This window comes from Peromyscus eremicus, chromosome 23 (genome assembly GCF_949786415.1).
Source record: "Peromyscus eremicus chromosome 23, PerEre_H2_v1, whole genome shotgun sequence".
Classification (NCBI taxonomy): domain Eukaryota; kingdom Metazoa; phylum Chordata; class Mammalia; order Rodentia; family Cricetidae; genus Peromyscus; species Peromyscus eremicus.
In genome coordinates, this window is record NC_081438.1 from 42,612,017 (window position 1) to 42,628,653 (window position 16,637).

The following is a 16,637-nucleotide window of genomic DNA, read 5'->3' on the forward strand; positions in this document are numbered from 1 at the left end:
GGATGGGTAAGGTTTTAGCTCTTAGCTCTGACCTCTTGGCTTTCTTTTTTGCATTGGTTCTGTGTTTCTTATTTAATAAGAAGGTTGGTTACATCTACACAAACACATTATATATTTAACCAGGTCATAATTAAGCATAACATGATATTACTGTCACTTGTACAACTGTAAATGCATTATAAATTTAGAATAGATAGCAATGTCACTTGGGGACATTCTTTGAGTTTTTCAAACTTAAATATGAAGAACATTGATATTCCTTAAGTTGATATTACAATACATAATAAAGAAATTGGAATAAAACACAAATATCTATACAAAGACAGTCTTAACACAATAAAACAGAATTATTCATGTAAACTCTAATCCTTGTTTCTGCAACTGCTCACATGGCCTTTGCTGGTATCTATAACTTTCTTCCTCTACTACCCATTCTGTGTTTCCTCCACCCTGTGCAAGAACTCAGCAAACCTTGGCTCTTTTCCTGGAGCCATCCATACTTTCATTCCTGATATGTCTGTGCCCTTTGTCATCCTGTCTGGATTAGGCTGTTGGAGGTCACATTGACTTTAATCACAGTGCACGGTAGCACCAAGAGATGCCCTATTATCATGTTGTGTGATAACTTGGTGGCTCATTCTCAATGCTCAGTTTCCACTAAGGCCCAATAGCAGGCCAAGAGCTGCTATTTGAAAGACATCAAAGGGAGAATAGTTGTCATCTGCAAATAGTGAAAATTTGACTTCTTCCTTTCCAATTTTTTCCCTTTGATCTCCTTTTGTTGTCTTATTGCTCTAGCTAGAACTTCAAGTACTGTAGATGTAACCAACCATCTTATTAAATAAGAAACACAGAACCAATGCAAAGAAGAAAGCCAAGAGATCAGAGCTAACAGCCTTACCTGCCTGCTGCAGCTAGCCTCTTCAGCCAAGAGACCTCTCCGAAAGAGACCTACTTCCTGTCTGTTTGTCTTTATATAGACTTTCTGTTCTAACTTCTCATTGGTTGTAAAACCAACCACATGACTGCCTCGTCACTGTCTGTTGGCTGTATCCTTGAACACACAGAGATCTACCTAGCTCTGCCTACCAAGTTCTGGGATTAAAGGCGTGCACCACGAATGCCCAGCTCTGCTATGGCTTGCTATTAGCTCTGACCCCCAGGCAACTTTATTTATTAACATACAATTAAAATCACAATTCAGTACCAATAAAATACCACCATAAAGTACTATATTAAATAAATACAGGGAGAGTGGACAGGCTTGTCTCATTCCTGATATTAGTGAAATCACTTTGAGTTTCTCTCCACTTAATTTGATGGTGGCTGTCAGCTTGATGTAAATTGCCTTTATTATGTTTAGGTATGTTGCTTATATTCCTGATCTCTCTAAGACCTTTATCATGAAGGGGTGGTGGATTTTGTCAAAGGCTTTTTCAGCATCTAATGAGATGGTCATGTGGTTTTTTTTTTCAGTTTGTTTATATGGTGTATTATGTTGACAGATTTTCGTATGTTGAACCATCATTGCATCTCTGGGATGAAGCCTCCTTGGTCATGGTGGTGGATAATTTTTTTATGTGTTCTTGGATTCAGTTTGCCAATATTTTACAGAGTATATTTGCATCAATGTTCATAAGGGGGACTGGATTGTAATTCTCCTTCTTTGTTACATCTTTGTGTGGTTTGAGTATCAGGGTAACTGTAGCCTCATAGGAAGAGTTTGGTAAGGTTCCTTCTGTTTCTATTGTGTGGATAAAATTTGAAGAGTATTGGAATTAGCTCTTCTTTGAAAATCTGGTAGAATTCTACGCTGAAAATCATCTGGTCCTGGGCTTTTTTTGGTGGGAGACTTTCAATGACTGTTTCTATTTCCTTAGGGGTTATTGGTCTATTTAAATAGTTTATTTGGTCTTGATTTAACTTTGGTATATAGTACATATCCAGAAAATTGTCCATTTCTTTCAGGTTTTCCAATTTTGTGGAGTACAGGTGTTTGAAGTATGACCTGATGATTCTCTGTATTTCCTCATTGTCTGTTGTTATGTCTCCCTTTACATTTCTGATTTTGTTAATTTGGATGCTGTCTCTCTGCCTTTTGGTTAGTTTGGATAAAGACTTGTCTATCTTGTTGATTTTTTCAAAGAACCAACTCTTTGTTTCATGGAGTCTTTGTACTGTTCTCTTTGTTTCTATTTCATTGATTTCAGCCCTCAATTTGATAATTTCCTGGCATTGAGTCCTCCTGGGTCAGATTGCTTCTTTTTTTTCTAGAGATTTCATGTGTGCTGTTAAGTCATTGGTATGAGTTTTCTCCAACTTCTTTATGTAGGCATTTAGTGCTATGAATTTTCCTACTAGCACTGCTTTTATAGTGTTTGATGTGTTTGGGTATGTTGTACTTTCATTTTCATTGAATTCTAGGAAGTCTTTAAATTCTTTCTTTATTTCTTCCTGACCCATTGGTGATGGATTCAATTGGGCATTATTCAGTTTCCATGAGATTGTAGACTTCCTGTAATTTTTATTGTTGTTGAAATCTGACTATAAGCCATGGTGGTCTGATAAAATACAGGAGATTATTCCATTTTTTTTTGTATCTGTTAAGATTTGCTTTGTGACTGATTCTGCAGTTGATTTTAGACAAGGTTCCATGGGGTGCTGAGAAGAAGGTATATTCTTTCTTGTTAGGGTGGAATGTTCTGTAGATATCTTGTAAGTCCATTTGAGTCATAATATCTGTTAGTTCCCTTATTTCTCTGTTAAGTTTCTGTCTGGCAGACCTGTCCATTTGTAAGAGTAGGGTGTTGAATTCCCCACTACTAGTGTTTGAAGTTTAATGTGCAATTTAAACTTTAGTAATGTTTCTTTTACAAGTGTGGGTGCCCTTGTATTTGGGGTATAAATGTTCAGAATTGAGACTTCCTCTTGGTGGATTTTCCCTGTGATAAATATGTAGACCATCCAATCTGTTTGGATTAATATTAGTTTGAAGTCTATCTTGTTAGATATTAGCTACACCGGCTTGCTTCTTAAGTCCATTTGATTTGAAAGTCTTTTCCTAGGCTTTAGCTCTGAGGTAGTGCCTGTCTTTGAAGTTGAGGTGTGTTTCTTGCATGCAGCAGAAGGATAGATTCTCTTTTCTTATTCATTCTATCAGCCTGTGTCTTTTTATAGGTGAGTTGAGTCCATTAATATTCAGGGATATTAATGACCAGTGATTGTTAATTCCTGTTATTTTTTGATGGTAGTATTGTGTGTTTCCCTTCACTGGTATTTGTTGGTGTGGGATTATCTATTGCCTGTGTTTTCATGGGTGTAACTAACTTCCTTAGGTTGGATTTTTCCTTCTAGTGCTGGATTTGTGCATAGGTATTGTTCAAATCTGGTTTTATCATGGAATATTTTGTTTACTCCATCTATGGCAATTGAGAGTTTTTCTGGGAGTAATAGTCTGATTTGGCATCCATGGTCTCTTAATGTCTGCATAACGTCTGTCCAGGACCTTCTGGCTTTCTGAATCTCCATTGAGAAGTCAGGTGTTATTCTGATGGGTCTGTCTTTATATGTTATTTGTCCTTTTTCCTTTGCAGCTCTTAATATTTTTTCTTTATTCTGTATGTTTAGTGGTTTGATTATTATGTGGAGAGGGAACTTTTTTTGGAACCAGTTTATTTAGTGTTCTGTAAGCATCTTGTATCTTCATAGGCATTTCCTTCTTTAGGTTGGTGCTGTGGGATGTTCTGTATGGCAAATGTGTTGCTCTGATTGGTTACTAAATAAAACACTGATTGGCCAGAAGTTAGGAGGAGGAAGTACAGGCGGGACAAGGAGGAGAATAAAGCTGGGAAGTGGAAGACTGAGTCAGAGACACTGCCAGCCGCCATGATGACAAACAGCATGTGAAGATGCCGGTAAGCCACGAGCCACGTGGCAAGGTATAGGTTTATAGAAATGGATTAATTTAAGCTATAAGAACAGTTAGCAAGAAGCCTGCCACGGCCATACAGTTTGTAACCAATATAAGTCTCTGTGTTTACTTGGTTGGGTCTGAGCGGCTGTGGGACTGGCAGGTGAGAGAGATTTGTTCTGACTGTGGGCCAGGCAGGAAAACTCCAGGTACAGGTTGGGAAAGTTTTCTTTTATGATATTGTTGTATACATTTTCTGTGCCTTTGAGTTGGTATTCTTCTCCTTCTATTCTTATCATTTTTAGTTTTGGTCTTCTCATGGTGTCCCAAATTTCCTAGATGTTTTGTGTTATGACTTTTTGGGCTTTAGTGTTTCCTTTGACTGGTGAATCTATTTCCTCTATTGTAGCCTCCATGCCAGAGATTCTCTCTTCCATCTCTTCTATTCTGTTGGTTATGCTTGCATCTATAGTTCCTGTTCATTTACTCAGACTTTCCACTTCCAGAATTCCCTCAGTTTGAGTCTTCTTTATTGCCTCTATTTCCATTTTCAAATCTTGGACTGTTTCCTTCACCTGTCTAATAGCTTGTTCTTGGCTTTCTTTAAAGGATTTATTGATTTCTTCCAATTTTTTGTTTGTTTTTTTCTTCAATTTCTTTAAAAAAATTTTCATTTCCTCTTTAAAGGCCTCTATCATTATCTTAAAGTCATTTTTATCGTCGATTACTTCTGCTTCTTCTGCATTGGGATGTTCAGGTCTTGCTGATGTAGAACCACTAGGTTCATATTGGTCTTTATGTTGTTGACGGTGTTTTGGTACTGGCATCTACCCATCTCTTCCTCTACTCTGTGCAAGTGTTGTCTGTGTCTGAGGGAGCCTCTCTTGGTCTGAATGATACTGTTGGTCTAATAGGAAGTCTTGGTCAAATCCGGGCTCTTGGTCCAATCAGTGCTGATGGATTCTGTGTCTCAGATGGCAGCTATTGCCAATCAATACAGGGTGGGCTTATGAGTCTGGTGGTCTTTGGTGTCAGAGGGATTTGTTTTCTTGGGGAGGGGGTGGGAGTAGAGGCAGCGGCCTGGTCCCTGGGGCTTCAATGGCTGGGGGGAGGGGCACAGAATGACAAAGAATCTATTTTCAATAAAAAAAATTTAAAATTTGCCTATGAACCACAACAATGAACAACATGGCATGATAACTAAAGAGAGCAGTAGTGGCATTAATTCCTTGGCAACAACCAACAGCTCTCTGATTGGACTTGAGAGCCCTCAAAAAGAGAGAAATCATGCCTGGTATTGGAAAGCTATCCAGCTACCCAGGGCTAGAGATGTCATACATCTTGGAAGAAAAACCACAACCAAGACTCCACTAAATCATCATAATCCCTAACTACACTCTAAACATCTGTTCTTATATCCACAGGCAAGTGTAGTTCTTACCCCTTGTCAAGGAAAGTTCTCAATGAAATAGACACTGACCATCAAAGAAACCACACCAATTAAAAAGCAGAGTTGTGGAGCACAGTTCCAATGGATACATCGACAGCATAAAACTTAGACCTAATGCTTAGGGAACAGTGTGGAAGAAGGCCATAAATGTTGTATGAGCCAGAGGAACAGGGAGTTTGCTGTGAGGTTATGTCTCCTAGTGATGTCAGAAGTTATACCCTTAAAGTCTCACCAACATGACCCCTGAACATGAGCTGAACAGGTACAAAACAAGAGACATGCCAAAGTGCATCAGGGAAAGATCATGAGATCTTAACCCTGAACAAAGTACGACAGGAACTAATGAATACTGAGAGCAGAAATGTCTTCTCCAGTGAAGAGTTCACCAATTGGTTATCCAAGATGAAATGGCCAGCAATGAAACTATACACACAAGGAACTTCATACAGACTGGGCAGGTTATATTCAGGTATTTAGGTGAATCTGAAATGATCAAGGGGAGTATATGGGATGGTTTGGAGGGGAACAGGGAAGGGAAAATGATGGAACTATATTATAATCTCAATTTTTAAATTACTTTGAAGGTGTGTGTTTGAAGGACAGAGATGTAATGGAGTCTTTTCCAGCCCCCACTCTGAAGGGGATGCCCGTCAAGGAGCAGCAGGGGCAGCAGAGCAACATCAGGCAGCTCATCCCCAGTGTGTGGTCACTGCCTCTGCCTCACCTTCGGACAATGTAGGCAGCAGTTAGTTTCAGGTCAACAGAGTTCACTGTCACTAACAGAAAGGAAGCAAGAATCATAAAAGGCACACTCACAAGCTAGCAGACAGAAACTTTTTGAAAGAAACTCAAGAATCCTGAAAAGGAATGAAATTCAAAAAGGTTCCAAAATGCTACAGTCCCTGTTAAAATACTTAGATAAGAATATTTAAGAAGCTCTGGAGTGTGACTTTTTCTTTCCTTGGGCACATCTCTATTTTTCTGTTTTTGCTACATTCATTCATCCACTCACTGACTTATTTCTTGTGTGTGTGCCTGCTCGTGTGTGAATGTGCACATGCCATGCTGAGTGTGTGAAGGTCAGGAGAGAACTTGTGGGAGATCCTTCCCTCCTTTCACCATGTGAGTCCCAGGATCAATCCAAGGTTAGGGTTGACAGCAAGACTCTATCCCCTGAGCTGTCTCGGCCAACCACCATTTATTTTTAAGAAACTCCAACTCAGCGTGATACTGCCTCATTCTGAAGTTCTTTCTGCATCAAAACCATGGACTTGGTTTCATATTAGTTGAAACCCTAAAAGATAAAGAAAACTCCTCTGCCTAGTGTGGGGACTACATGGAACTGTATCAGTTTCTATATTCTGGGTATTTCTCATCTCACGGAATAGACAAATGTAAAAGGACATGATTCAGTGCCAAGTGTCAATCACTAGAAACTGCCATGAATGAGGACATTGGCAAAATAAGGCAACAAACCCTGGGGACAGTTAAGAATAGGTTTCAGGGAGAATGAGGAAAGTCCTTCCTGATCTTCACTATAGGTCCAGGAGACATAACAAATCAGGCCTATTTTGTAAGTTTAAATTATTTTATTATAATGTGTGTTTGCAAGGAGCATGTGCATATATGTATATGACATTTGCATGTGTCTGGGCAGTGGTATTGTGGGGGGGGGCAGGTGCATTTGGAGGCCTGAGGTTGATATTGGGAATTATCTTTGACCTCTCTTGTACTTTATTCCCCAAAGCATGGTCTGTGAATGACTCACAACTCACCCAGATGGCCAGTCTTTCTAAGCAGCATGCTCTAGGAGACTACGGTCTCTACTTCCCAAGGCTACATTTATATACAGTCATCTGCACTCACACAAAAGATATTAAAATAAGCATGAAAGTGACTATGAATAATTATGTGTATAGGGATGTGTAAAACCATTATCATTACCATTACCCATTTATTAGTGGATAGGCATCTTGGCTGCTTCCATTTCCTGGCTATTGTGAGTCCAGAAGCAATGAACATGGATGGTTAGATACAGCAATGAACACAGATGGTTAGATACCTCTGTAGTAGGATGCAGAGACCTTTGTGTAGATCCCAGGAGTACTATACCTGAATGGGATATTTTTGTTAAAGGCATCAAGAGATTGGTCCTGCCAAGAATGGACCAATGCTTTCGACTCTGGGCTTCTAAACATGCTCACCTCCCTGAAATCCCTGGAGCTTGTCCATTTCATCCACTGTTGATCCTCAGCCTCCTTCCTGTAGCACATCTGGTGACAGTCTCCACTTCTCCTTTTCTCTTCCTGGTTGAGAATAGGTTAGAGGAGTGTGGAAAGGGAGTGGCAAAGACAAACCGGGCTCCAGATTTCTGCACACTGTTGGACAACAAGGACCATGGACGACTCCAAGGAACAGAGGGAGAATCATCTGTGCTCCCCAGGTGAGGCTGAGCTAGGACACAGGGAGCTCAGGGCAGAATCAGGAGGGCAGCTCGGGTCTCAGCCTGCTCAGGCTCTGACAGATGATACAACTGTTCAGTGATGGAGCTTGTGATCTGCAGCACCAGCTATTTCTAAGAAGCCTTGGACTACAGCCTCCTCATGGCTTCAAGAGTTTCTGAAGTAGACAAGGGTTTGCAAGGTACTCAGCATAGGACAGAACCAGGAGTCTTCAGTACTGGGGCAGGGAGACTGGGTTGTTGATCCCTGGGTACTGAGATGATTGGGACTTCGGTTTTATGTCCTTTTGTCGGGGGAATGGAGTATGTGAAGTTGGAAAGCTGGATCTTGAGGAGATGAACACTTGAGGACTTGACTCCTGGACACTGGAGAAGAGGAGGCTGGGCTCTAGAGTCCAGAGTCCTAAGAACATTGATTCTGAAAACCTGGAATCCTGAGGCCTGTCAAGACAGAGCTGATGGTCTAGAATCTTCTGTCCTGAAGAAATGAGGGCTGGAGGCTGTATTCCTGGCTCCTCCAGGGGAGGAGGTTGATTATTTCATTTCTGAGTCTTAGAGAGGTAAAGGGTGAGGCTGACCTCCTGTGTCCTGAGGGAGCGGTGTCTAGGAAGAGCCCTGTTTAGGTGAGGTGCATACTGGGAAACAGGAATCTCCAATCCTGTGGGGTAAAGGAGGGTGCTGAATGCCCCATCATAAGAAGTAGAGCTGGGGTCTGAAGTCCTGCTCCTGTGAAAGTGGCATCTGAGAACTGATCTCCTAGTTCATGGAGTGGTGGGCCTGAAGATCTTTGTTATTGGTGCCAGAGAGTTTGAAACGGGATGATTGAAATGCAGGGTCCTGGGATAGCTGAGGCTGAAAACAGACTTCTGATGTTCATGTGGCAGATGATGAACAGGAAATCCCAGGCAGTGGGAGAATGGTGACTGAGCATCTATAATCCTGTGTTCAGAAAGGGAAAGAGGGGCTAGGCTCTCCCTGGTTCAGGGTGTGGCAGGGACAAGGGCCTGCAGGACCACTTGACTTTCTTCCCTCAGGGTGTCAGGACTGCCATCGGTCCGCCACAATACTGCAGCTCATCTCCCTTGTGCTCCTGGCTGCTGTCCTCGTGGCTGTCCTTATCAAAGGTCAGGAAACTTCCAGGTTAAGGCTTCCTGATCTAACCTTTCAGCTTGGGGTGGAGGGGACGCAGGAGCTGTGACTGTGGTCTTACATGCCTGCTAGGAACTAGTCACCGGTCATATCAAGACTCCTGTGTGGCAGGAAGGAAGTAGTCTCAGGGGTGTGATCTGACTCCATTTGCCCTGTGGTTCATGCTTCCCTGGGCACCAGGATTCCTCATCTTCAATGAGACAGCTTGAAATAAGATGCTGGGACTTGAGTATGATGTTCCTGGGGACCCAATACTGTTAGTTAAATCCTGGTCTGGCCGGCCTTTAAATATTATTATTTGCAAATTTCATATGTGAATATAATATTTTGATCAAGTCCACTACTTCCTCCCTGCCCTCCAGTTCCTCCCCTGTCTCCAGCACTTTTTCCTCTCAACTCCATGTGCTCCTTCATTTTTATAATCCACCAAATCCAGTTACTGTTCTACAGATACATGGGTGTAAGACCAGCCTCTGGAGTATGGGTAGCCTCTAGGGGCAGAGGGTAAGAGACCCTCCCACAGCAGCCATCAGTTGCTCACAGTTCCTCACCTAGGGTTGGGGACTCATGGGTCCCTTCTCTATCTGTTTTGGATGTTTTCTGGCTTAGCTGAGCAGGTTTGAACTGCAGTCACAGCTCTGTGAGTCCACGTGAGCATCAGGCCTGTGGGGTCCAGGAAACAGTTTTGCAGCCATCCTCCACTGCCTCTGGCTGCCACAGTCTCTCTGACCCCTTCATGATGATCCCTGAGCTCCTGGGGGAGGGTTCGAGTTAGAGAATCCCACCTGTGATTCCATCTCCAGAGGATCTTATCCTGTGCACATTGAGACACTGTGAGTCTCTATGTCAATCACAACTTACTGCAAGAAGGAGCTGCCCTGGTTAGTACTGAGAGCTTCTGGTCACTTTCAAGTCTGGGTCCCACAGCTGAAGCAGTCAGACCTAACTCCTAGCAGCCCTCCTTTTCTGGGTCAGAGAGTTAAAAAGCTTCTGTGTGACTTGATAGCCTCCAGTGCATGTACCCTGCCCCTCTGTGCTCTTTGTCACCTATGCTATGCTGAACAAATCATGTGGGGTGAAACTCCTGCAACTCCCTGGAAGTGTAAAAGTCAGATCTTTCCTTTGTTTGGGGAACTTCTCTGAAGGCTGCTGTGGTCCTGTCCATCATCTGTCATCCTGTCGTGAAAGCTATTCTCTTACTCTTACTAGAAACTCTTCCAGGTGTTAAAGGGAAGCCTCTCTCTTGTTTTGGGGACCTGTTACATTGTTTTCATACAGTGATGTTTTCTTTCCAAACCTGGAGTTTGGGCACAGTCTTGAAGCCCTTCTAATAGAGCTAATTCCTGGAGGGTGAGTTGGGGTCAGCTCCTTTCCTTAACCAGTGGCTTCCTCTCTTACATCTATCAGCATTTAATGATTTCATCTTCACTCTCTTGGCATAGGCTCTGACGTTCCTACCTCCCAGGAGCAGGAGCAGGAGCAGGAGCAGGTAAAGCAACGCATCCACCAGGAACTGGACCAACTGAAGGCTGGACTAGGTGTGTGACCAGAAAATGGATTTCCAAGAGTATGAAAAGGTTTCCATCGGGTATGAGGTGACTTCGGAGACTGGACCTCCAGTGCCTCAGTTTCTCTATCTGTTGAATGGGAACACAGAGTAACATTAAGGGTGGCACTCACTAGACACAAGGGCCATGCACACAAAACATGTTCAATTAAACCAGACTCCTGACTGTTCTGATATTTAAAGTCCCTGCTATTCTCTGTACTTATGTGAGGTGGCCACGGCCTCCTGGGTTACCCTGGAGGGGACAGACTCAGGAAGTTTATAGGGAAATGACTGTGCCTGAGGATATAGCTCAGCAAATAAAGTGCTTTCTTGACAATCATGAGGACCTGGGTTTGGGTTGCTCACACCCACACAGAAGCTGAGTGTAGTCACACATGCCTGTTACTCGGGGGGGGGGGGGGGGAGTGTTGGGGAGACAGGCAGATTCCAGGACTCACTTGATAATCTTGCCATAACTGGGAGCTCTAGGTTCAGTGGGAGAACCAGTCTCAAAAGTAAGACAGGAAGGAAAGAGAGAGATAAACAGGCAAACAGACATGTAGAAATAAGTAAACAAATATATAAAAGGAAGGAAGGAAGAAAGAAGGAAAGAAAGAAAGAAAGAAAGAAAGAAAGAAAGAAAGAAAGAAAGAAAGAAAGAAAGGGAGGAAGGGAGGAAGGAAGGAAGGACAGACACACTGGCTAGAAGCACTAGCTTGACTCAGGCTAAAACAACAGTTCATGAAGTTGGCAAGGTCAAGTGGTTGGGTGCTTCTGAAGGGAGGGCATAGTGGAGGATTTGATCAAAAGATATTACTGCATACAGATGTGCATGACTGCATACAGATGTGTGTGCAATAACAGTCAGTTTACAAAGATCATGAACTCCAAGAAGAGTGGAGAGGGATACATAGGAAGGTTTGGAAGGATGAAGGGAAGGGAGAAATGTTCTAATTAAATTATAATCTAAAAAGCAAGACAAAAAAGATATTGTCTGTGTATATCAAATATTTAAAAATAAATAAATAATATGTATTTTAATTTAAATTTTTAGCTAAGCGACTATTACATAAATTCTTTCCCTTGTTTGTCAGCCTCCCATGCTTTTCTCTGAAATTGATGGTCTTTTTCTTTTATTTTTACTGTTTCATATATATGAGAATTAAAAAATATAGGGCAATGAAGGAAGACTTCCAACATTCAATTTGGCCTCCACTTGCACACACACAGAACAGTGCACGCGCGCGCGCGCGCACACACACACACACACACACACACACACACAGGAACACACAAGAATACAACACACGCTACAAAACATAGAGGAACATGGTTCCCCACGTGCAGTTTCAAGAGAGGGTAACAACTCTTGAAGACCTAAAGGCTGGACTGATCCACATACATGTACACCACTGTGTGTTTAACCTGACTCACCTTCTCGAACAGACCGCCTGTGCCGCCCCTGCCCCTGGGACTGGACTCTCTTCCAAGGAAACTGTTACTTCTTCTCCAAGTTCCAACAGAACTGGAAGGAATCTGTCACCGCCTGCCAGGAAGTGGGGGCCCAACTTGTTGTCATCAAGAGTCATGAGGAGCAGGTGTGTTGAGCTGGGGCTTTGCACTTGTGTGGGCATGGCTTTAGCTAGGTAGAATTTTTCAGATAAGTATTCATCACTACACATGAAAAGGGGAGATAACACGGCTATGGACTGGGAGGGGCTGGTCCAAGAATGTGAACGTGTGTCGACACAAGTGGTAACGTGGATGCCTGCTCTAGGGAACACTTAATATGAAGGGGACACTTCTGGAGTGCTGGCCAGTGTAACAAGACTTCCACTGGTGTTCAAAGCTTGACCTGGGGCCTGGAAGGTGGATCAGTGGGTAACAGTGCTTGTTAATGCAGGGTAGGAAGAGAACCAACTCCTACAAGTTGTCCTGTGAGCTACACACACACACACACACACACACACACACACACACACACACACACACACACACACTGTTTATTATTCTGAAGAGATAATCCCTAGAGATGTCCAGAACCTAGGAAACACCAGACTTCTATAAGTTTGGGAAGCTGAGAGCAAGTTTCATGTCACATTATTTTATGCAACAAAGGGGAGCCAGATGCCAAACAATAGGATCTGTCAAGTCCCAGGACACACTGCTTCTTAATCCTCTGTCCCAGAGAGAACTTGTGTGAGGTCTGGCCTGATCGTCATATCTGTGCCTGTGCCTGTGTGCATGTAAAGCATGTGGGGTATCTAAGCACACATATGTGTTTGTTGTTGCACTAGAAAGCTAAGGGTCAGACTGTAAGCAGAACTATGGACCAAGGTAGAAAATGACGGCAGAGACCGTCATGGCTTCCCCTTCCTCTCCAGAGCTTCCTGCAGCAGACCTCTAAGAAGATAGGCAATGCCTGGATGGGCCTGTCGGACATAAAACAGGAAGGGAAATGGATGTGGTTGGATGGTTCACCACTGAAATGGAGGTAATGCATGGTGTTGGGGGTGAAATTATGCCCTAAATAATAGTTATGGTTTCTATCTGCTTCTCGGATTCCTAGATATGACAGTTGGTTTATAGGGATGTATAATGAAATGAGTTCAGATATCACCACCTGTTCTTTGACAGATATTGCAGAAATTCTTCCCTAGGTATGTGTGAATAGTTCTTACTCACTGGGGGGTGGAATATCAGGTGAGGATCCGATGACCCTCCCCAACTTCTCCTAATAGGAAATGTGAACTGTCCACCAAGACCAATTGAGATGGATTTTGCAAGGAGACACACCTGAAACAATGAAAACAGAGATTGTTGTGCTCAAAAGGTTTAGTTCTGAGGCAATGAATGGTCCAATTCAGGGTACTAAGAGAATCTAAATACAGGAGTATGGTTGCCTTAAAAATACAGCTTGTCACTGGGTAGTGGTGGCAAATACCTTTAATCCCAGCACTCAGGAGGCAAAAGCAGGCAGATCTCTATGAATTCAAGGCTAGCCTGGTATACAGAGTGAGTTCCAGGACAGGCTACAAAGCCACACAGAGAAACCCTGTCTCAAAACAAACAAACAAACAAACAAACAAACAAAAATACAGCTTGTCATACTTAAAGATCCATGATGTCATGTGAGCTACAAAGGAACTGCCTCATACCATGAAAAACATGAAAAGAAACAGGTGGAAGGAAGGAGGCCAAGGCCGTTCTCTTGATGTCCATGGAAAGAAACATGGGAGATTATAAACCAGGCTAGTGCAGAATGTCAGTTGGCTCTGAGATGTCATAATGTTTCATTTTCAGTATGAGACATTTTTAGAGATCATCAAAGAATCACAGATAAGCAGGAAACACTGGACCCCAGATTTCCCCAGCTGGCACTTGCTTGTCAGGAGATCTCAGTTTAGATTAGGGTTAGAGAGTGACAGGAAGCTGCTATATGACTGAGTCCATGTAACAGGGATGGTGGGGAGGGAATCTCAAGTCCCAGGGTATTTGTTAGACAAGGTTTTGTGTCCTGACTCAATAAAATGGGGAATTTGAGAAGGAGGCTATACTAGATGCTGGGAAGAATGTTCCTTACTGAAGAACTTAGCCATTGAGGAATAAAGGGGGACAGAAAAATGCAGTAAGGAATATAAAAACCACTGCTTTGCATCAAGTCTGCATGAGAGCCATTTTTTGCCTTTGGTCCAGCTGACACACGATTCTGCAAAACCGAAGATAAAAATGTGTCAATTTCACAATTTGAAGTCTCTTGATTCTGTATATGGGTTTCTTACACAAATACTTTAAGCACTTCAGTGTCAGAAGTTAGATATAATGACAGTATAGGCTGGGACAGAGGCTCATGATGTTTGGGGATTTTCAATTTCAGCCAATATTGGTCTCGAGGGGAGCCCAACAATATTTACGATGAAGACTGTGCAGACTTTTCAGAAAATGGATGGAATGATAACTCATGTTCCTTAGAGAAATTCTGGATCTGCAAGAAGCCTGCATCTCCCTGCTCTAGGTGAAATCTGCCCACCTCCATGGCCATCGTTTGTCCAACCTATTTATCACTTAGTCAAACTTGAAGTACATTCATTTCAGTTCCTTCTGCCTTTCTGTGGATACTGGGCTCTCACCAATAGATCTGGACTCTACTTTTCCACACACCTTTTCCCCTGTGCCTACAGTTTTTTTGGTTGAAACTATGGTTCTGACACATATTTTCAGCTTTTTTCCTGTTGAAAATTCTGGATTGCTTACCATTGTGTTGGTTTGACTGAGATTGTCCCCCAGAGGCTTGCCTATTTGAACACTTGTTCTCCAGTAGGTGGTGCTGTTTGAGGAGTTGATGGAACTTCAGCACCTGGACCCTTGCTAGAGAAAGCACATCATTAGGGGTGGGTTTTGGAGTTTATATTCTCACCTCATCTACTATTCTCACTCTGTGTCCTGTGTGTGGATGAAAGTGTGATCAGCCAGCTTCCTATTCCCGATGCCATGCTTTACCTTTCCCTGACTGTTGCTATGTCTCTACAACCATGATGAACTCCATCTCTTTGGAACAATAAGCCAAAATAAACCCTTCAATCCCTATATTGCTTTCTGTCTGGGTATTTTTATCATGGTAACAGAAAAGTATGTCAGTCAGATGCAATATTTAAGAGATGAGAATCAGCACAAAGGAATCAGGTGTATTGAGCATCTGGCTTCCTGGAACAGGCAGGGCTATCACCATCTAAGGTTCATCTTGGGAAACCCAAGTATGCTAATGTCTTTATTGGGAGAGGAAAGAGGTACAGGGAGAGCATAAGCAGTAAGGCTATCTCCTGAGTTAGCCATTCTTATCTATAGCATATGTCTCCTTTATCCTCCTACCTGGGGTGTTGAAGTTTATCCTGACCTATAATACAGTTCAGTTTTCTTTAAACAAACATGTTACTTTTCAGAAAGTTAAACCTGGCAGCCACTTACAAGCTTCTCATAGGTGATGTCTAGGAAGAGATTGGGTTGGGATGGGCGGGCATTAAGAAAGCATTCTTACTATGAACAGCAGTGAATTCAGACACTGGTGGCTGTTCAAGATGCTGAGAATGAGTGATAGTTGTGGCCTCAGCACTAAAAAAGACATATAGACATCTTCCTCTAAGGCCAGGCAACATTCTGGAAGAGGGTGCAGAGAGCATGTAAGAGACTGAAAGTGGAGTCAAGGGCTGCAAATGCCATTCTCTAGAATCCACACAACTATTGCAATCACTAACTCACAACAGCAGTTGCCTGCCCTGGACCCTGCAGGACTTGCCCTATCAGTCAAGTAATGGTCAGGTGCTATCAGGGCCCAATCCATGACCTTGGAACAGCTGTTAAGAGGTTCTGAGAGAGGAAGTCATTGTCCCTGGTTGTGTACTCCCTGCTGAGCCCACCAGTTTCCAGTGAAGAGCACCAGCTCCAGGGTCACACACATGACCCTGGATAGATTCAGTAGGTCACAAACAGAATAAACAGATATGGGCATGGGTGAGGTTCGTTGGAGGGTAGGGAGTGGACAGAGGTGTTAGGGAGATGGAAGAGGCTAAGGATCAGAGTGTGGTCAGTGTGCACTTTATACATGTGGGGAATTGTTTAAGAACAACTTTAATTAATAGTTACAAGCCACTAGGGACTAGAGAGATGACTCAGTGGCTAAGAGCTCTTATTCCTCATGAAGAGGGCCTAGCTTCAGTTTCAAGCACCCACACTGGGTGGCCCCAAGTGACCTGTAACTCCAGTTCTGGGAGATGTAACACCCTCTTCTGATGGTGGCAAGCATCCATGTCATGTGGTGCTCATAAACTCATGCAGGCACACATATTTACACATGAATAGGAAGGGAGTGAGGGAGAAAGAGAGGAAGTCACCAGATGTTTTAGGCTCTGAAGGTCTAAAGAGAGATATTTTGGTAGTGAGCATTTTAATGATTTAGGCCTTGAGTTATTTCAATTTGTCACTTTAGGAATAAAATTCCTGGGAATCTTGTTTTCTTTTCAGATTACTTGACTCTCCTTGGTCCACAGTATCAACTGTGGAGGCTGGTTCTCTGTGTTCAGAAACCCCACTGCCACTGTTAAAGGGCTCTAACTGGGTGCCA

General features: G+C 42.8%; 1 protein-coding gene across 1 annotated transcript in view; it reads left to right on the forward strand.

Moving 5' to 3' along the window:
* The window catches only part of LOC131897958 (CD209 antigen-like protein C), a 39,941-nt gene extending 25,403 nt beyond the window's left edge, over nucleotides 1-14,538 (forward strand). Inside the window, exons 5-9 of the mRNA XM_059248987.1 lie at nucleotides 8,864-8,945; nucleotides 10,413-10,508; nucleotides 11,966-12,117; nucleotides 12,904-13,013; nucleotides 14,397-14,538. Coding sequence (XP_059104970.1) covers nucleotides 8,864-8,945; nucleotides 10,413-10,508; nucleotides 11,966-12,117; nucleotides 12,904-13,013; nucleotides 14,397-14,538 — 582 coding nt within the window. The remainder of the gene's footprint in view (nucleotides 1-8,863; nucleotides 8,946-10,412; nucleotides 10,509-11,965; nucleotides 12,118-12,903; nucleotides 13,014-14,396) is intronic.
* The last annotated feature ends 2,099 nt before the right edge of the window (nucleotides 14,539-16,637 follow it).